We start from the raw sequence: 21,095 nt of genomic DNA, 5'->3' as shown, positions 1-21,095 counted from the left end.
ACACACCCGCAGGCACAGCCAAGCCAAAGCCAAGGCAGCAGATCCTACTCCGACTCCAGTCCACAGCTCCAGCTCCAGCTTCAGCTTCAGTTTCCAGCAAGTTGAGTTTTTTGCCAGAGCTGCAGAAGTTCGAGTAAAGCTGGGAAAAAAGCGTCGCCAGCTGCCCTGTATTTCGTATTATTATTACTCACAATCGCACTGCCATCGTGCCTCTCGCTCCCGCCGGCCAGTGCTCTCTCGCTCGCACTTGTTAGCCGACTGTTGCTTTTTCCTGCTGCTTGTTGCTTCACTTGTTGGCTAAAATCGCGCATGCGCCCTGTGGGCGGCGGCAATAACAGTTGGGTAAATGGAATCCACAACCCCGCCGCATATCCAATCCATACACACACATACACACGCAGTGCGGTTGTGTGTTGTGTGTGTTACAGGTGGGTGGCATTGGCGCCTGCAACAAATGCAAGCGGCTCGTTCCGATTTTTTGTGCCGCACAGGAGGTCAAGTGCTGCCCGCCCTCGATTTTCCATCAACTGGTTGCCGTTGTGGACTCCATTTTCCGGCAGCAGCTGCGACTGCGACCGAGGCAGCGACTGCGACAGAGACAGTGGCAGCGACTGCGGCAGCGGCAGCGGCAGCAGCCTCAACAGGCTGAAACGCTTTTCATCCCTTTTGGTGTACCGTCACCGCGCCCAAGTTACCATAGATACCAAGTGCTGGCGGGGGGCGGGGAGTGCCACCCACTGACATCCACCGCCATCCACCGCGCCCACAACTACCCCACTTTTGTACCGCCTGGCTTCGCCGGAAGGTGACGTCGACGGCGGCTGCGGCAGCGGCGGACCGGCGTTACCTAGACTTGCTGCCCGATAAATTATCAAACTTCATAACAGTCACAGTCTGACTGCCAACGGTTCTGGTTCCGCTCCTCCAAGCCAATAGTATTCCATATGAAAAGCCAGTGTCTCTCGCCCACAAAAGTATGCCTCAGATCGAAGTCAATCAGCGGTGGCCCATCGTTATAATATCCATTGAAAACCAAGTTCGAGAGTGACGCCAACCAAGTTCGCAAGTGGCAGCTGACAACGTGGCGTATACGCAACGCCAGTGCCATATGGAGTCGAGCCGTTTGGCAGCCAAGGCGCACATAGCAAGAGAAGCGGGTTGGACGAGATGGTGGCCCACCATATGGTCGGGTAAGTAGATAGTACTCACGTTATTGCCAACGCTTTTATCGTATTAAATAATAAATGCCAGCCCGCTTATCGCACCTCCGAAGGAAGCGGAAGTGGGCTGCCCCAAAAAAAAATAGAAGGGGTGAGGCACACAGAAAAAGCAGAAACACACAAAAATGCCAGCATATGGCAGTTGAATTTATGACACAAATGGGTGGAAGGAAAAGAGTGGAGCTAGCACACAAAAATGCCAAACAAATCAAGCTGCAAATTGAATTGCACCGAAACCTTGGCCACAAGCAATTTGACATGTCCTGCCTGCTCCTTCCGTTTCCCACATGTCCATGCAACAGTGCGAGTGTGTGTGTGTGATTGATCATAGTGATATATCGCCGACTGGCGGCAGTGCTAACACCTAGACGTCAACTTTAATTAATGTGCTCCGGAGGAGTGCGGCCAGGATTGGTCTTTGTCCCTGACATGGGTTGTGGTCGAATTTAATTTCGTTTAAATTAAAAAGAGACCAGCAGGCAGGGCTAGAGGGCAGAGCGGGTGGGTTTGGGCTGCCTCCGGTGTTGGTTTAGTGACAGATAAGCCATAAACAAGGAATTGAAACCCAACACCTGTTGATAACCCATACGACCGCCCAACCAGCCAACCAGCCAGCCAGTCAGCCTCGTCGGCCTCATTAATTGCGCTAAACAAACAGGAAAACGAAGGCAACGAATGTGCTGGAGGAGCATGAAGGTGGGTGAAGGTGCCAGTGGAGCAACTGGAGCCCAACGAAGGCCAGTTACTACTGGGTGCAGCAGTGACTGCTATTTGCCCTGGGCTGGCTTGGCAAAATTTATGACCAGCTCATATGCAGCCGGGTTGGCAAGGACGGAGGCGAAGAGTGTCTGGCACTGCAAGGACCAACAGGCAGAAGTGCAGCAGCAGATATTGACTTTTTATGCTGACTGCAGGGCAATAAAAAGAGGGAAATTATTTACCTCTCGGCTTATGCCACAGACAGCAAACACATGTGTGGGTGGGTCCCGGGGTGGAAAGCCATTCCGGCCAAGAGTCGAATCTAATCCCAAAATACAGCTTAGGTTTAATGGTCTCAAATTTAAATATTGAAGTTGGCAGGCAGCGATAAAGGGAGCTAGTGAGACGTCTAGGAAGTGCACATAATTCGTAATTGAACTGATGGTAAGTGATAGAAATCGTTGCTACGTGCCACGTAAATCCCTTGCGGAAGGAAGTCTTCACGTTGGAGTACAATAAAATTCCATTAAATGCCAGCCGCGCCGTACAGTAATCCGCCTCCAATTAACCGCGCTATCTATTCACAACCTTTTCCTAAACTGAGCATTAATTTCCATACAGCGGCGACTTTTGGCACCGCCGACAACGCTGCGTATGCGTAATCTGCGCCAGGCGATGTAAGTGAGCTGCTGCGCGTAAGTATTCCACCAAGATTATGGCTTATAAATACATATATATATATATATATACAGCCATATATATATGGCAATATCTATAAAGCCATCGATAGTTACTTTTTTCAACTTTACCCCATGATGACATGTGAAAACATCAAAATTGTTTAAAAAAAAAAAAAAAAGTATAGCTTTCAGCCAGTCAGTAACATTAAATGCCTTTAAGTGCCAATTAATGTTTGACTTACAAGGGAACGAAGGCGGCGGGACGATATGCTCGGATGAACGAAACATGGGCACAGCATTTGCCACTGGGGGGTTGCTACTCATCCATCGTTCTCGTCCTTGCATTGAGCACGATGGGTAATGTCCCAGCTGCCGGACTTATGACAAAAGTATGTAGTATATCGCCTGCGGCTCCATATTGTTGGCACATACTTATCGTAACTTTGGGAGCGCGCAGTAAGACTTTTTAAACATCAATTATATTTACGTATCGGAGCGTATTAATGCGACCAACCCATGGTGGTGATATATATATATATATATATGTATCTATATATGGAGTCTGGGTACTTTTGGCCTGCATGGACACACCTGATAAGCAGGCATCATCCTCCCTGGGCATTTACTGGCCAAACTCATTTATGACTGGAACTAATTAAACAAAGCCACCTCAGTCAGTCCTTTCACATGCGGATTTTCTCCTCCTCCTCCGCTCCTTTCATTTCGGGCACTTCGTTAGTCAAGGAGCTCAATTTGCTTACACTTGTTTCGCATTCGGTCTCGGTTTCAGTTTCAGTGCCACTGACATCTCCACTCGTAATTAAAAAGGAGTCAAGCTGGCATGGAGGAAGAACAAACTCTTGATTAAGTGGGTGCAAAGTGTCAACAAATTATTCATTTACTCTGTAGCTGCTGCACCCAAAAAAAAACCAAAAAAAGCAGCAAAGTATAAACAAAAGCGTGGGTAAGATAAAAAGTGGGCGAGTCTGGTGGGAAAACTGAATGGAGTTTTAATTAACAACACCACCGACAGGAGCAGACAAAGCTTTAAACTTAATCCCCTTTACTGTCTGCCGTACTGTGATTTCAATTTGCCATTAAAAAATGCACACAAATGTCGAATCCTAGTGGCTTTTATAACGCCCACTCCTCTGTTGGCCAACTTGAGTGGAATTCCCATGTGGAATTCTATGGGGCAATCAAAGTGGGCAACTGCTACTAACCCAACGCATCGACAGGGGTAAATATTTTAGGAAAAGATCAGAAAATTTCAACCCCGTCATATGCTATATATGGTATACCCACTTTTTTTTTTAAACCCCAAGCCCGTATGCGTATCCCTCAATCCCAACCAAACAAAATCAAAGTTCCTTTCTTTCACTTTTCCCACACTTTGTTTACATTTGCAACATATTTTCTCAATTTTTCATTTTTCTTTTTTTTTGTTGTCCATCGGCGCTGTTATTGTTGGGCCAGCAATTTTGTTTGCATACATAAATTTGGAATGAAATCATGTGTCACATTAGCAGCGGCATCTATGCGCCGCCATTGCCATCAGGACCTCCATTATTTCGCACATAGCGATGCGATACTGTTGACACACAGCCATCTATCCATCCAGTTTGATTATTATCATTGGTGCGGCGCGGTCTGGTGTGGTCTTGTGGCCATCTAATGTCATTTTCCAGCGCGCAATTTGATTAAAAATCGAAATTAATAATGCTGCGAATGCATTTTTCATGTACTCTGTTTTTTTTTTTTTTTTTTTTTTGTGGCTGCCAGGACATTGCTTAATTAAGTTCAGCAAATGATTTTTCAATTAACACTGACGCCGGGGCAAAAGAAATGGAAGCGGAATGAAAATATTTATATTTACACAACACAGGAGGGGCAAGCGCACAAGGCGGCTTTTCCTCCTCGGGGTCCGGGATTCTGGATTCAGGATCCAAGGACCTGGTCCACTTGCAGTCCGCCCACGAAGGAGGCACGGAATGGAACGGAAACGGATGCGCCGCTGTCAATGTTGGCACAAATTGTTTGTCACGCAGTGCAAATACTTCGTGCTGTTGCTCTGGTATGCGGTATTATGCGCGATTTATTTCTCTGTCTGTGTGGCAGCAACAGCAGCAACAGCAGCAACAACAGCAACAGGAGGAGCAGCAACAGCACAACACAAGGAGCAAGACGAAGACAGCGGCGGCAGCAGCAACATCTGAGAACAACAGTGCCCCGCAGCAATGCCAGCACACAGCAAATTTGATATTTGTTGATTTTTCCGTTTTCCTACGCATTTGACCCAACCCAGGCACTCCCCCCTTCCCCTCCCTCAACAGCACAATTAAAACCAGAAAAATGTGTAATATTAGACTTAAATGGTGAATAATGTTATAAGCTTCGAGGGAAATCTGTCAGCTTATTAACTCAACTTTACCTGGCTTCGAAAATGAACAAAAAAAAGGAAAGCAAAGCACAACTTTTAATGCATTTTTATGAAGTTTTAGTAGAGAACGCTACCCATGGCAGGGGACTTCATTTTATTTACATTTCGCATTTTGCGCTCTAAAGTTTGCCAAAGTAGTTGATTGGCTTTGCCTGCCACCAAATTGCAAAATAATTGCCACGGCAAAGAGGCAGACGAGGCAGTGGCGCTAGGTGGCAAGAACGATTGCGAAACAAGCTAATTTCATTGAAAGTGATGCTCGTTTGTGGCCTGCCACCACATGGGTGGTGGTCCATTACAAACACCACCCAACACCCACCCCAAACTCACTTGCAACTTGCAACAACCAGCGCAACAAAAGCAACAAAACCCGCTTGTGATGACGGCAAGTTTGTGTAATGTAATTAATTAATTACGGCGAAACAAGGTAGTTACATGTACAGTTATGGCAGCAGGGAAAGTGGCTGGTCGGGGTCACCACCCACCGGAGAACCTCAACAGAGCGGCGATATTACTTCCGTTTTATTAGCCAGCCAGCTAGCCAGCACAACCCTTTCCCCCACCCCCTCCCCCTCGACATTCCGGCACGCGTAGTTTTGGTGTCTGCCCGGTGACTTAATTACAAATTATAGTGCAATTAATTCTGCTTCCTGGCATTATTAGGCGCATCGGACGCGGGCGTAACACAAAACCAAAGGAGCAGCGAAATGCCAAAAACACCAGGAATACCTTTGGTGAGTAGATGAATATTAAGTGGAATCTGAAAACGGGTGCAGAAGTGACCGACCGTCTCCGATTACGGCCAGTGAAAGTGGCAGCTGCTCCAAGTGGATTACGATGGCGTCGCCAATCTCCAATGGCCACGTGTATGCTCGTAGCTATAACCTGAAATCCAAATGTTATTGCTTGAGAATACACGTAGTTCACCGAGATTTGTTCAGCAATCAAAAGCGAGGAACCCGGTTAAATGAGCTGGAAAATGTTGGTGGCTAAAAGTTAATTAATTTAACAGGTTATTTGTTTTATGCAATTAATTGCACAGGGGCCTTAATTAAAGCGATTTTCTTTCTAACTATTGCAGCGAAATACTATATTTTAATTAAAGTCATATTGCTATTTATTTGGTAAATACCATTTAAGCTTATTTGCTCTTCGCGGGAAGTTCTTAAAAAAAGGATGCTGATATAATCATTTTTTTTCTTAATTATGCATTGCGTATTTTTTATTTTGCTTTTTAAACCGATTAATGCCAATTAAGGTTGCAGGTCAATTGAAGTTGAAGAAAGTGAATTGAATGCTCGTGAAAAATGCCACTTAAGTAAGTATTTGTATCTCAATATAAAAAGAATTTAACTACAAGTGATTTCTCACTCAAAAGGACTCAAAACAGTTGAAAGTAAGTACAAGGACATATCAAAAGCTTGATTTCTTTGAACTGTCAGTTGTAGTTTGTACCATTTTAATTGCGATTCTCGAGTATATCAGAACTTCCCGCAGGCGAAAGGTAATTGATTTAGTAAATAGGTGTATATATAGCTTAGGTTTCTGGTCAGAGCCTTGAGGAAATATTTGCCGAGAATATATGTACATAAATACCCAATTAAAATGTTGTGCTAGCAATCACAGCTGAAAAGTAGGCAACACTTTGTTTGACTTCTGATTAACAACATCCTTGGGGCTTTTCGGTGGGATAAAAGGGGTTGGGACGCATAAGGATGACGCCGCGGGGTTGGCTCTCATTCCCCCGACTGCGAATGGGAATTGACAAGCCTTTTAAAACATGAAACACAACGTGGAGGAGTAGATATATACATAGATATGGGTATCTATGTAGGTATGTGTGTGATTTGCATTAATGAGATGCAAATGATTTGTTTATTTTTTTTTTACTTATTTTTCGCTGTCAGTTGCCAGCTTCTTTATTGAAAAGTTGCCGGGCGCCCCGCCCACTCCAGTCGGATGAAATGAGCAAATAATAAGAAAATATTGATAAAGATGTTAATCAAAGAAAGCTCACGTTGCTCATATAGGCAGTCGTCGAGTACTTGCGACATAATAAATATGTATGTTTTTTCCCCCCCATCCCCGCCAGCGTCGACCATCGGCATCTACTGATGCTATCGCTCCATGTCCCCTTATCCATCCAGCTCCGCATACAAGAAGTGCTCCACGGCTGTCAGGGCTGTCTGGCCCGGCACACCGCCACTCCGTCATCGTCGTCGTGATGTCCCTGCTCCTGTCTGAAGTCGGCAGTCGGCACATGCTGTTTATTATTGTAAGTCACTTGGCTTGGCTCACATCAGCGAGCTGGAAGATATGCGCAGCGACAGCACAAGTTGCCACCACCAGGAGCCGCATCAGCAGGAGCAACTTCACCGGGAGCAGCAGGCGAAGGTGGAAGTTGTTCAGACCATTTGCATTGTTTTATTAGCATATTGTAGCTTCAAAGTTTTGGCACTGCTCACAGTAGCATAGCCATGTCCTTGCGAGTTGATGACACAGGACATTTTGACGTTAATTTGGACAAGGATTACCATCCACAGATTAACATTCGCGTTCATTTTATTTATTCATTCACTTAAATTAATTTTAATGTAATCAGCGCGTGCTTTTTAATTGCTAAAATCATAAGCATAACTTATAAAGAGATTTTATATCCATTCAACCCCAATTTGAAAATCCTGTTCCGGAAAAATGATATCCATTATATGACTACCCCGAATTGGTTTCGCTCAGTTTGTTTATAAGGCGGAAATATGCAAATCGAGCTGCTACTTCTGATGTTGCATAATTTGTTTGTGTTCCAGTCAAATTAAATTGCCATCGCTATTAACATTTATGTAAATTGCACAACCATTTTCGGATTCATTAGACCCAAAAACCAAGTCCAGCTGGAGATGTTCCCCGCCCATAAATGAAAGCGTGCACTTAATTTATGTCGTATATATATTTATACACATTTAGAAATAACATTTTTTTTGTTTGTTTAGCAATAGCAAAGAGTCATAGCTACTAGTTTTAGTATTTAGTACGTATAATTAAGAGTTATAAACCGTTCGCGAACTTCGATTCCGACCGCCATTGCTTACCAAATAGTTCTAGAAACACGTCGCCACATTCACTCAATCGCATCTCAGATTAATTACCATGTACAAAGTAGGAGTACGCTTAAAAACATAAATGAAAGCAATAAAATTACAATAAAGAATTTTACATTTTTTTTTTTTTTTGGCCAACAACAGGCAAACGTTCAACGACAATTTCTTATGAATATTCACAGTGTGTTTCCTTTGTGATGGCTTTTTTCGGCCCGTTTTTTCTTTCTTTTTTGTTAAAATGATGTTTCGACAAACAAAATATATTACAGTTGACAATCCTATGGTATTCCATAAAGCTAAAGCAAAGAGCTTGGGCAAACAGTAGAAGCATCAGCGCAGGCATCGGATCGGGCTTGGTTATCGGCCGGAAGGGCTTACGGCTGTTTGTCCGTCCGTTTTCGGAGGCGGAGTCCAAAACGATGAGGCGGCTGGCGCTTCGTGGGTTGAAGGCAGCTCGGAACGGAAAGTTAATTAAAAATGTTCAACGCATTTTTCTCAATAAAGGCGCAAACAAGGATGGGCAAAAAAAGTTAAGTTTAAAACGCGACTAGCTTGTGTGTGTGTGTGTGTATTCGTACATGTGTGGCTGCTTCTCACGTATTTGGCTAATTAAAAAGCCGTGCAACATTATTAATATATATGTATATGTATGTATATCCTGACTTTTACCTGCAGGTGCAAGCAGGTCAACTACGCGTTTCCGTCACTCCTTTCCTGGTCGAAGCTCAAACACGCTCTCACACCCACTAACCTCCCCCACTCGGAAATCTACCATCTACCCAGCTAACCATACATCCATTCAGCTATCCATCCAACCATCCATCCATCTACCACCCATCCAACCCAGACACATTCACACGGCACAAGCACACATTCGAATCGGAGCGGGGGCGTCGTGAGTCGTGGTTGATCTCCGGACATAAGTACACCAGACAAATTATCTAAAATTTACTAGCTCCTTTATGTATGACATCTTGTTATGTGGGTAGCTACTTTCGGTTGGTTTGGGCTTGAGTTCGGATTCGGAATTGGGTTTGTGTTGTGTACGTTTCTGGAGGCTCGCCACTAATGCCTTGCTTATTCTGCTGATGTTTCTGCTGTTCCCATTGCCGCTGTTGCTCCCGTTGCTGGTGTTCCTGCTGCTGCTGCTCCTGTTGCTGCTGCTGTAGTTGTCACTTGGTTTGATGTATGTTGTGAAGTTTTCATTAGCTGCTGCTCCTGTGCCTTGTGGTTTGTGCCAGCATTGAGTTGGCAATTTGCTGCTGACGTTGGGCTGTCGCCTTCTATAAAATCAACTGTTTGCCTGTCATCCATCATTGGCCTGGCTGTTGCGTCGGCTCCTCCTGCCGCTCCTACCGCTCCCACCTCCGTTGCTCCTGGCCCAGAGGATTGTTTTGACGTGGCAACTGCTGATGTTGCTACCGTTGCTGTCGCGGGCTCGTCCGGTTTGTTTTTCTGCCTCTGCTGCTGCTGCTGGTCATTCATAATGCTGGGTGCTTGTAGTGGGCAGCTTTGCTTTTCACCTGATGCCGTTGCTGCGGATGCCCCCTCAGTTTTCAGCAACTCTGGCAAATTATTTTCTAATTGCCTCGCCTTCGGCTGAGTCTGATGGACATGGACGTGGGTGTGGATCAGGGTCTGATCTGGTTGTTGAGTGCCGTCCGTTGGGGGCGATGCTGCTACAGTAGTTTCATCCGACATATTTATAATATCCGCCGCAACGAAATTTAGATTTTCCAGCGTCTTGGACATGCCCGCTATTTGCCCATCCCCATCGCCATCGCCATGCTGTAGCTTTTCTTGCCCAGAATGCTCGACCACCTCCACTTTCTCCTGGCCGGGCTTGTCCTGAGCTCCTTCCGCTCCCGTTGCTACTGCATCATTTATGCTCGATGTTGTCGGCTGCTTGCGTCCCTGATTTGTTTCGACATCTGAAATATGCAGGGAATTTGAAGGCAGAGTGAAAATAAAACAGGAAATGACAAGCGAAACATTTACAGTGAACATTTTCCTGCGAATTGAGAAATAATTTCATGCATATTACGATTATTGTATACAGACAGAAAGACGTTAAGAGTGGCTTTGCTGCTCCACGACTATTGAAAATGCTTCAAAATCGAGGGTTCCTTGGTTCCTTGGATCCATTGCTCCACTAACTCCCACCACCACTCGTGCCAATCCGGCAGTGCTCTCGTTGGCATTTATTGCCACCGAATCTGTTATTTGCTTATTTGTATTGCTTGTTTGGTTGTTACCAACTCACACACGAGCTTCCGGAGGCGAAAGGGATTTCCCGTTTGTCGAGTGGAATTCAAATTTGAATTTATCTTCCAAACGATTTCACACACAGCCAAAAAGGACTTCGTGGCAACGAAAACAGCTCTGCCATCGCAAAAAAATGGGAAGGTACTGATGTAAGTCGAAGTTCGGATATTCTTTACACTCATATGACAGATTTACACAGGTGAAATCAGCAATCTGCTTAAATGCAATCATCATAATCGCATCAACTAATTACACAAATTCTTTGGCCTGGCTCATGATAATTGCACTTATTTGCGTAATATAACCCGAGGCTAATTGTTTTTCTAGCGAAAGGATGCAATTAAAAGCACCAATTGTTGCGGATTAAATGAAAAGAGTTCTTGTGAAAAAGCACTTTTGATGCACGCATTATGCCCACTGAAAAGGGTATGCAAATGGTTGCCACAAAAGTTAAGAGTTTAAGCCCTCGTTGCGAAAGTCAATGAAGTGTGCTGGCCCCACTCAATTAAGGCGAGGGAATGTCGCCAAAGCTCACCTGCTACATCGTCCGCTGCTGGCGTTGCTGTCGCGGCTGCTGTTGCTGCCACATCTGTAGTTGCAACATCGCCGCTGGTGGGTTCATCTGTTGCTGCGCTCTGGCCCCTTTGGGCGGCCCCCGCTGCTGCCATGGCCGCTGCCACCTGGTTGCGCAAGCCAGGTATGTCAGCGACGTTAATACGCTGCAGACGCACCTGCATCAGCCTTGCGTTGCCGCCGTGTCCCAGGAAGACGCGACGCACGGTGGCGAATTGCTCGCGGCCCTGCAGCCACTGGCCCACCACGGGCAGTCTTCTCAGGTTGGCCAAGGCCACGCCCACGGCGGCGGTGGGTCCTGGCGGGCGTGGTTGCTGCTGATTTTGTTGCTGCTGCTGCCCCTGGCGCTGTGCTGCAAGTTGGCTGAAGAGTCGCGTGACTATGAGACGGGCACGTTGCATAGACGCCTGCTGGCCAGCACCGATGCCGCCTGCTCCTGCCCCACCAGCTTCTTGCTGTCCTCCAGCTGCAGCATCTGCTCCTGCACCCCCTCCTGCTGCCTCTGCTCCGTCCGCGCCCGCTGCCGCTGCAGCCGCTGCTGCTGCTGCTCCCTGGTTGCGTGTTATGATGAAGACCTGGTGCTGGGCCATGATGGCTGGCAGCTCGAAGCGATGAAAGAAGAACACCATCGAGTGCTGGAAAAAAGAAGGGGCACGAGTGTGAATCTCAGACAGATATATGGAGCAGATAGGATGAGATGTTTTGCCACGGTCGCCGGGCACGTGAGACCGGTTTCGGTCTGCACGTGAGCCTCTGGCCCGACTGGAAACAATGCCACAATGCCACAAAAGGCCAGTGGAGAATGGCAATTTGTCATGCACTTGACAGGCGTAAACATGGCCGGAGTTCGTTTCCATCATTGTCGCAGCGTCGTTGCATAACGCATTCATTATTCGCCATGGTTACGCCATTTGGCCACGTATAGCACTACCCACCTGGGTGAATAGGTACGAGGAGAGCAGGGCCAGCGTCCTGTACTGTCCACTGAAGCGATAGTGATACGCATAGAACGCAAAATGGTACAGGTAGAAGAATCTGCAAGTGAACAAACGAAACGAGTTAGATCCAGACTCAAACAATTGTCACCCGAGAGGCAGTCACATCCGTTTCACAGTCAATTGTTGGAATAGGTACAGTCTAATAGATTAAATAGTCAGATCTTAGGCGAACTTTAAACCTAAAAAGATGGATAGATGGATGAATAACTAAATGGATTTTAACGAATTCATACCTTGAAACGAATCATTCATTCATGCTATATCTCAGTTTAAGTGAGTAAAACATTTACCCCATTTAAAAGTGGTGTCAAAAGTGTCAGGCACTTAAGAAAATCGAGACCCCATCCTTGGATAGAACATAATAGAAATAGCCAAACAATTTGCTCACATCCATTTTAAAGCTGCCAACAAAAAAAGAAAGAAATCGTGTCTGGGGCTTCGAAACCCACATCAAATATCGGCGATCATTGGGCGGAAAGCATGATTACCATTCCACCAAATGGTATTTAGTTGACAAAAATAAAGAGCAAAAACATATTGGTTTCTGTTTTTCTATTTTACTGCCATTCCAAGCATAAGCGGCGGAGAAATGGGTCAGACGTGTGGCGGATGGCGCACGGCGGATGGAGGAGGGAGGAGCGACCCTGGGAGTCCGGGCCATGACATAAGAGTAACAAGTAACCGTAGCCGGGGCGGGCAAATATCAAACTGCCAAGACAACAGCGGCGGCGGCGAGAAACCGAATGGAAACGGAAACAACAATGGCCCCATGGATGAAGGGGCAGGAGTAAGCGGGGGCAAAAAATAAAAAAATAACACTCAAGAGGATTTAATAATATAAATAATTGCTGGCGCTGTTAGCTGAATTGTAGCTGGCCCAAAGACAACAAATAAGAAACACAATGGATGGCCGTAACAACAACAGAAGCAACAATAATGACGGGCGAAGGCGACTCATTGATAAGCAATGGACAAGCGGACAAACAGCTTGACAACCGGACAGAGGACCTTTGGCGTGGCCAGCGGAATTCAACTTTAATTTATTTTTACAGCCATCGGGGGGTAGAATGGATACGAATCGGAAACGGAATGGGGATGGACATGGTGGTTTGGGGCATGGCCATGATTGAGTTATGTTATTGAATTTAATTCGAGTTGATTGTGTGCACACACACACACACACCGAGTAACCCAGAAGTATCCGCCATCTATATCAACAGCGACAAATGAAGACACACGACTCTTATTTAGCAAGCCTTTCCAGGGCATTGCGCAAGCTGAGGAGCACTGAGCGTTGAGCATTATGGACACATGCCCGCCGAACGCTTGCCAGCAATTTCCTCAATTTCCCTCGCACTGACACATGGCCACATGGACCCATACACACACACACACACACACACAGAGAAACACCCGAATCCTCGACGCCGGGTGGCTGAAAAGGAAGTGCGGGCTGCAGGCACGTAGACAACACTTATCGCCCGTTCGTTTCCGTTTCATTCGCTTTCCTAATGTAGCGTAGCGTTGACAAGCAGCAATGCCTCGTCCCCGCTTCCGCTCCTTACCCTTTCCTACAATGCCACCCGTAACCCGTACCCTTGCCCAGACAATGCTCCTCCTCCTCCTCATCCTCATCCCACTTGCACTGCCAGCGGACGCACAGTGCACTGTCGTCAGTGAGTATGTCTTGGAAATACTTCTTAAGGAGCAATATCGTGTGGACACTCAAAACATCATTGTCCGGACAAATCTCTCTTGAGCGGACAAGTCTTGAGAATGGAGAACATGTTGAAGTTCCATATTAGGGAAGGATGGTTTGAATGCAGGAATTTTCGATATAGATTTATATTGATATGAGTTTATAATTTGATTATGGTAACATAATTAGAATATTTTTTTTATTAAAGTGACTCAGTTATTATTTGTAAACCAGGTATACATCAATATTACGAACTCAACAATTGATTAGAAATACTTTCTCTAAACCAATACAATCACAGTCATACTACAAGACATGAATCTTAGAACTCTTTGCCTGCAACGAGCAATCAGTTTCGATTCACCATCGACCAAGGTGCGATGTGGCAGGACGGATGTGCGCCAGCAAATACTGTTGGCTTTCATATCCTTCGCACCAAAAGCGGAAGTGGGCGGGACAGTAGCAGGATGGCAAATAGGACAACTGTTGCATGTGTCTGGGGGGGGGTTAAATAAGCACCTCAGCTCAGCTCAACCTGATGGCAAGTGTGAAATGCTGCTGTTGGTTGTGTCAGTTTTTGCAGCAACGATGATCCGATCTGCGTCATAAGTGTTTATTTGTTGCAGGTAAACACCGAGGGGGCGAATTAGGACGAGCAGAAGGAGCCATGTGGGCAATTCGTAATAGTTAAAGTGCTCAATGAGCTTGTAAGCTCCTCTGTTGAAATGGCTGCTTTTAATAGCATTTGCATACACACATATGGGATTGCATATCTTTGAAGGGGTGGACGGGGAACTATGGTTCCCCACTATGGTTCACTATGGTGAACAGGAGAAAGGATATCTCTTTCAACAGATGTAAGTATGGGTTCAATGAGTTTTTGATTCGGAGGTAGAAACTCGAAAGCGGAGTGCCGGTGAGTGAATGCAACTCGAAACTTAATTGAAATATCACAAAAAGTGAAGTGTTTGCCATGCAAACACCACGCATTCCATTGCTCTAGCTTTCTCCTCCTGTTAAATGCGTGAAAACGACCCATTTTCGTGCATAAATTGGAACAGAGTTGTCGCATATGCAAACAGCAGACAAAGGCACGTTGCGCATACGCCATGTTAACAAACAAAACAAGCTGAAACTGAAACAAACAGAGTACAAACACACACACATCAACTGGCACACACAACAATGAAGCGATTTTGCCTCGTTATGAGCACTCATCAACAGCACCTTTGAACAACACCCGCCCAGCGAGTATACGCCCAGTTGCCACCCATCCAACCATCCACCCAGCAAAGCACCCCCCTTTTTGAGCCACTTCTGTTGATGGGGGTCGCCGCCCGCGCGGTTGGACAAAAGTTATGGCAGAAAAACAAACTTGACGCAATTATACTTTGCGTAACATGATCTCAATCAACACGAAAACAGCCAAAGGAGTGCAAAGCGAAAGGAAAATGCCAGCCCATTTCCTTTCCCACCAGTTTTTCCGGGGGCTTCCTTCACCATGGTTGCCAATGCCGTTGACGTTGAGGCTAACCCGCCGACACCGTGGCCACCTATTCAGACCGTGAAGCGGCAACAATGGCAGGCGAATATATATGTTATATGCTCCCCACCTATCCCCTATATATATAAATATATATATATGTGTATATATTCGCTATGTTTGTTGGCGTAACAAGCGTGTAAACAAGAGGACGAAAGCGGAGACGAAGGCGGCTACTTGAGGCGCGCTACTGTAACCGACCTGAACCCATACCCCTTTGCCCAACCACTTTGGCCCCCGACTCCGGGTCCCTGGCATTTGCTCTTTGATGCTTGGGTCCTCAGCTTCGTCAGCTTCCTCGCTTTCAGCGTTCAGCTTTCGCAACGCGACAAACAATCTGCGCAAGACTTTGGATTCGTAGCCAGCAGCAGGCAGCAGGATGAAGTGGAGGCCAGCAATGGCAGGTGTTTCTTTTAGCTTTTCCTGTGCGTTTGCAGCTCATTTAATACGTGTCGTCTGCCCGTGCCTGGCAACCAGATTTAAGCACAAAAGAAGCATTACGCGCCGCAAGAAGCCACAGGGCAAAATAAGAAGGCCAAGTGAAAGGGCTGCCGGGGGATTGGGGGTAAAGTCCGGGTGTCAGGGGCTTATTATGCTCCTTCCGTGCGAATATATACGTATAGTGTAGTCAGGGGTGGTAGGTGGTAGGTGGGGTCGGGGTAGCCTCGTTAAACGGCGATTAAGAAGAGCCGAGACAGCCGCTCCTTTGATGACTTTAAAGTCAATTAGAATGAATTGAAGGCAATTGACAGGAAGTTCGCAAGGTTAGAGTTGGGCTGGATGGCTAAAATGAATGGAGATGGAATGGAGGCCGGAGCAGCAGCTGAAGCAGCAGCTGAAGCCCGAGGTTTGCCACTTGACAGTTTTAAGCTTCCGACTGCCATCTGCAATTGCCATTTGCAATTCACGTTGATTGCAACTTTTAGCAAAGTTTAAGTACACAAATTAGTCTATGCAATGAAATTAATACCATTTGGCGGACTGCAAGGGGCGGCGCTTGAATTGGAACGGCTGTAGTAGTTGCTAAAAAGCAAAAAGCGCCGCCAGCTTGTTTGTGTTCTATGCTAACTTCAATGCCAGCCGGCTTGCTTCTTAGCCGACTTGACTGCCTGCCTTTCGCAGACCAAGTTAACCGCAAAAACAGGCGAGCAAATACGGAAGCAAGAGGAGCAGAAGGATCGGGCCAGTAAGCCCCACCACCTCGGGCACGAAGGAAGGAAGTCAGGAAGGAAGCAGGAAGCAGCAGCACAAGCAATCCCGGCCCTGTAACCCATAACCGCAGGACCCACAACAGCGGCGCCAGCAAGAACAAGAAAGAATTCCTAACTCGCCATAATGAAATTTGTAATACCCTAGCAAATAAGTGGACTTATAGCCAAGTTGTTTACAATATATTGTAATTATGTTCATTTAACAAATGTAATCATTTACAATAGATTTCTTTTCTAATTATAATATCACTCAAAAACAGTTGCCTTACGCATGTTGTTTAAATTTCGTTATCAAAAGCCGCTTTCTACGAATTATACACCCCCATGCAGCTAGGGTACAAATATACTGTTCCGGAAACCCCTTTCACCGCTTGGGGCAGTCAATAACAGCAAAATTAAACCGTAGGAAAGCACACACACTCGAACCTGCCCCTCCCCAACCAGAAAACACACCCTCCAGACACACAAAACACTCACAAACATGCTGTTATGGTTCCGGTGGAGCGTCCTGGCCATATGGCATATGGATGTGCCAGGATTCCGCACTGAATTAATTTCACTTAAAGCGAGGAAGGACCCAAGACGAAAGCTCCTTGGACTTGGACTTAGACCAATACCCATGCCCATACCCAATCATTGTCCTTTATAGAGCTACCTATGCGAAGCAACATCAGATATTGTTTGCCATTCAATTGCACAGAAAAGGATTCGCCCGGTACGATGCAATTGGATATTTTTTCATTCAAAAGTTTTGCAAAAAGTTTGACAATCTGGGCGAGCAAATGATGAGTTATGCGAAACTCGAAGGAGCGCATCAGACACAAAAGATATTCCATTTGGCCAGGTGCACATCACAACCTAACAGATTAGTAGCGTCGTTGTGGTCTCGCAGAGGAACTATCATCGCAATCTGGACTGCCTTTTCATCTGTGCTGGGAGAAATGCGAGACAAAACGATGCCTTATGCCTGCTTCCCATGAATTTTTAATTTGTGCCCCAGTAAATTCACGTAAGGTGTAATCTTGTCCAAGTTATGCTTTTCGTCTGGCCGCTTTCCCAGCTGCCATTTCCATAGGAATCCACAGGACAAGCTGTGAAGCTGTGGGCAAACGAGGCGAGCACATTTAAAATCATTCGCGGCAATGAATCTTTAATGAATATAAATATACGACAAGTGGCCCTCGAGGAGGCGACGACGAGACTCTTCACTTGCCAAAATTTTCGGGAGCACTGATAGCCTTTTAATTCGGCGCAAATTACGCAAAATCAACACCGCAAGGCGGTGGCGTGGCCAGTGATTGAGGCTGGATGCAGGCACATGAATTCATAATCAAGGCGTGCGGACCTTGGCCCTCGCCGAAAAGGGAATTTTCGAGTGTCTTCTTGAATTATTGATGGTCCGTTCAGCGCATCGTGGAAATTGATGTCCGGAAAAGTGGCCGAAAAAAAAAGATGGAAATAATTTCTTGCGGCGGCCGCTCTCAATTATGCAAAGTGCGCGTAATAAACCGCAAAGTAGCTCTGTTTCTGGCAAGGATGGGGTTGTCCGCTGTCCTGACGTGCATGGTCATTAATGTCGATCGAACAACGGGAATGAGCAGCTCTAAATTTCCATAGCTTTTTTTCTTCGAATTTTCCCCCTTTTTTTCGTTTTCCGCTATGGGGGCAGCGTGTTTATTTAAATGTTTGCTAATGGTGCGGCTCAGTTGCTTGGGCCAGTTGGTCAGGAGCTATATGCATGATGGCTATATGGAGAAACGGCGCTTGGGTTACGCTTGTTGACTTAAGTGATGAAATTCTCTGTTTGCCGGTGTCTGTGTGTTTGAGTGGGTGGATGGATGAGAGGGTAGAGGGAAGGACGTGGAGGTTGGCGAGGGAGGGGCCTGCCCCGCCCCCTGGCGAAGGGGTGGCGGCCACTGGTCGATTTGTTCCGGCCCCGGGGGAGGCTTGCGCAAGCCAAGTTAATTTTCAAATAACAACCGGGACGCCGGCGGTTGGATTGGGAGAAGAGTGCAAAATACCCGGACTGAGACCAAAGAGAAGGAAAATCTGCGAACCGAACGAAATGAACTGTTAAGTGCTGATGACTGAGGTGGGTTGGGATGGCCAAGATGCCGGGTGGAAGCTATTATCTATGGCCGGGCAGCGGTAACACATAGATGCTGGAAAGGATTGCAGACTTAATGTAATTGAATTTGTCATTTGTCCGGGGCACGGACGATTTCACAGTAAAAACAAAAATAAACATGGCCAGAATGGGGATACTCTGTTGGTCTGGATACGTTTGGGAAAAGTAACGATATCGAACTGGTACGCACCTGAGCCAATGACGCTTGGTGATGCTCGTGTGACAGCAGATGGCATCGTATTGATCCGCGATCCAGACAATCAGTATGATGTAGAAGGCCGTGGTGGTGTCATTAAAGAACTCCGACATGATGGCTTCCATTCCTGAAGAAAAAATACAAATACAAGCGTTAATGGGAATGCAAATGAATCATTAGGCAGAGTCTTCCACACCTACGAGCGCCAATATGACAGTGAGCAACGGTGCGATTGGGAACCGGGCGGACACATTGTACTCCAGCATCTGCAGCAGGTCGACTGAAAGAGAAAAAAATGTCCTTAAAGTATATTAAAGCTTGGGTGGGTTGTGTGAATTTAGTACCTATAAACACAAAGATCTGGTGGTGTGAGTAGCGCAGCAACATCGACACTGAGAAGGTCTGAAACACAAACTTATTTTAGTAACTATATAATCCCCGTGATTTCAGTTGACTTACGAATAGTAACATCACACAGAAGGCAGCCGGGTAACTGCTCCAGGCTGCCCACCACATGGAGACGAAGCGATAATGTTCGCCGGTTATAACATTGCGCAGGTAGCCCTTATTCTCTTCCTGCTCGGCTATAGTTCGTACGGATGCCATTAGTAAGTCATCATAGCTATAAACGAAGGGAACATAGTTACAAAATGCAGCTGAGCCTTAAACGAAAGGTTATTTCTTACCCTAGCAAACGTTTGAGCAAATAACGCGTCAAACTGTCCCCAAAACACTTGTCCGTATTGGGATCCAATTGGACAGTGAGCACGGGAATGCGTAGACGCTTTCGCGTGGATGAAGACAAGCGGAGGTGGCCATACTCCAATGAATACTCCACAATGTACTGCTCTTCTACAATAGAATATGCTCATTAGGAAAAACTATATAATTTATATTTAGAATTTCCAACCATCATCCTCTTCGTTCTTGAGCTGTATTGCATTGGGATGGTCGTAGGTGTCCAGGATGTTGATGGCATCAAAGTAGTAGTACAGGGATTCGTTACTGTAAGCGAAGGTTGGTCGGACGGGCAGACCCAGTTTTCCCAGAATGGACTCGTACCGTTTAAGCGTGTCTTGATTTTGCCGAGTTTGGGGTCCAATGCCATAGTAGCTGAAACAAATTAGTATACATGAATGTACCCCTTTATTAAGGAATGTTTTGTATGCTCACTAGGAATCCTTTAGGGAGCGCACTATTTCTTGGTCCCTCTTGATTCCCTGCCAAATTGCTCGCTTCTCCGCCAGGTGAGGAATGATCTCCACTCTGCAAAGAAGTACTGGCTTAACAATGATTGAAAATATGTTCCAAAGGTAATCCATGCCTGATGACGCCTTCGCGCGGCCAGTTCTTAACCTCCTGCAGGCAAGTGCAGGGATTCTTGATGAAGGAGTTGTGCACGTAGATGAGCGTAAAGAAGAACAGCAACGCCTTGGCCAGCAGCAGGAACTCAATGGTCAACTGCACCTTCCTGGAAATGGAAAATCATATGCGGGTGATAAGGGTGGGCAGATAAGGGGGCCAATGACTCTTACCTTGGAACCAACTCCGCATAGGTGGCCGCCGCCCGAAAATATATGGCATGGAACAGTCGATCCCGCATATTCATCATGTTGTTCTGCAAGTCGGGAAAAAGATAAGAGTGTTGTGTTCTAAACAATCCATGGGTAATTACATACCTGTCCACCACCACCTAATCCGCCAGGTAGCACCCGATTGCGCCCGTTCCCATTTCCATTCCCGTTGATGTTATTGATTGCATTGGCCACCGCGATCTCGGCCGCGTTTTCCGGCAGCACAGCGGCCATGGCTGGAGTTGAAGGTTGTTACTTCCGCGTCTGGTTGGTTGGCCCCTCTTCCGCAGTCCGATCTGATCTCAGTCTACGGATATTTCTCAATCTTGATCTCAGAGAGTTGGCTAAAATTCACTTGGCGGACCACAACAACAACAACCAGGTCCGCAGCAGAGGTGACCAGCGAGCGATAGTAATTATCGATATTTTAGTGAAATATTCATGTTTTGGGGAACAGTAACGGTTCAGCTGATGAAAATATATTACATTACCAAGAACTTTATTTATAATAAATATGAATACACTTTACCATTATATCAGGTCCTTTTATTTCGTTTTCTAAAAATTTCCTTATAATAAATCGTATAATGGAAACATTAACGTGATTTAAAACTAAAAACACTTTAGAACTAGTTCTATCGGCTGACCGCTAAACGGAATAAAGCTCAATTCGGAACCAGCGTTGGCAACAGTCCACAGATGAACCAGCTCAACCGGTTAACCGGTTGCTAAATAGCGGGAAGTTCAAATTTGATAGGCCGCATCAGTTTA

At 46.1% G+C, this 21,095-nt stretch overlaps 1 protein-coding gene across 1 annotated transcript; it reads right to left on the bottom strand.

The window, feature by feature from the left end:
* Positions 1-7,967: 7,967 nt before the first annotated feature.
* LOC6609366 (membralin) lies at positions 7,968-20,708 on the bottom strand. Its single transcript, XM_032715139.1, has 13 exons — positions 20,430-20,708; positions 20,286-20,368; positions 20,075-20,221; positions 19,924-20,016; positions 19,661-19,863; positions 19,437-19,602; positions 19,210-19,372; positions 19,095-19,152; positions 18,947-19,030; positions 18,745-18,877; positions 11,911-12,010; positions 10,938-11,610; positions 7,968-10,068 (listed from the first exon to the last, which is right to left on the bottom strand). The coding sequence occupies exons 1-13, from the start codon at positions 20,556-20,558 to the stop codon at positions 9,215-9,217; spliced, it is 2,886 nt and encodes a 961-aa protein (XP_032571030.1). The 5' UTR covers positions 20,559-20,708; the 3' UTR covers positions 7,968-9,214.
* Between the last annotated feature and the right edge of the window lie 387 nt (positions 20,709-21,095).

The sequence above is a fragment of the Drosophila sechellia genome, chromosome 2R (assembly GCF_004382195.2).
Source record: "Drosophila sechellia strain sech25 chromosome 2R, ASM438219v1, whole genome shotgun sequence".
Classification (NCBI taxonomy): domain Eukaryota; kingdom Metazoa; phylum Arthropoda; class Insecta; order Diptera; family Drosophilidae; genus Drosophila; species Drosophila sechellia.
Note: the sequence above shows the minus strand (reverse complement) of the source record. Positions and strands in the feature narration are given on the sequence as shown.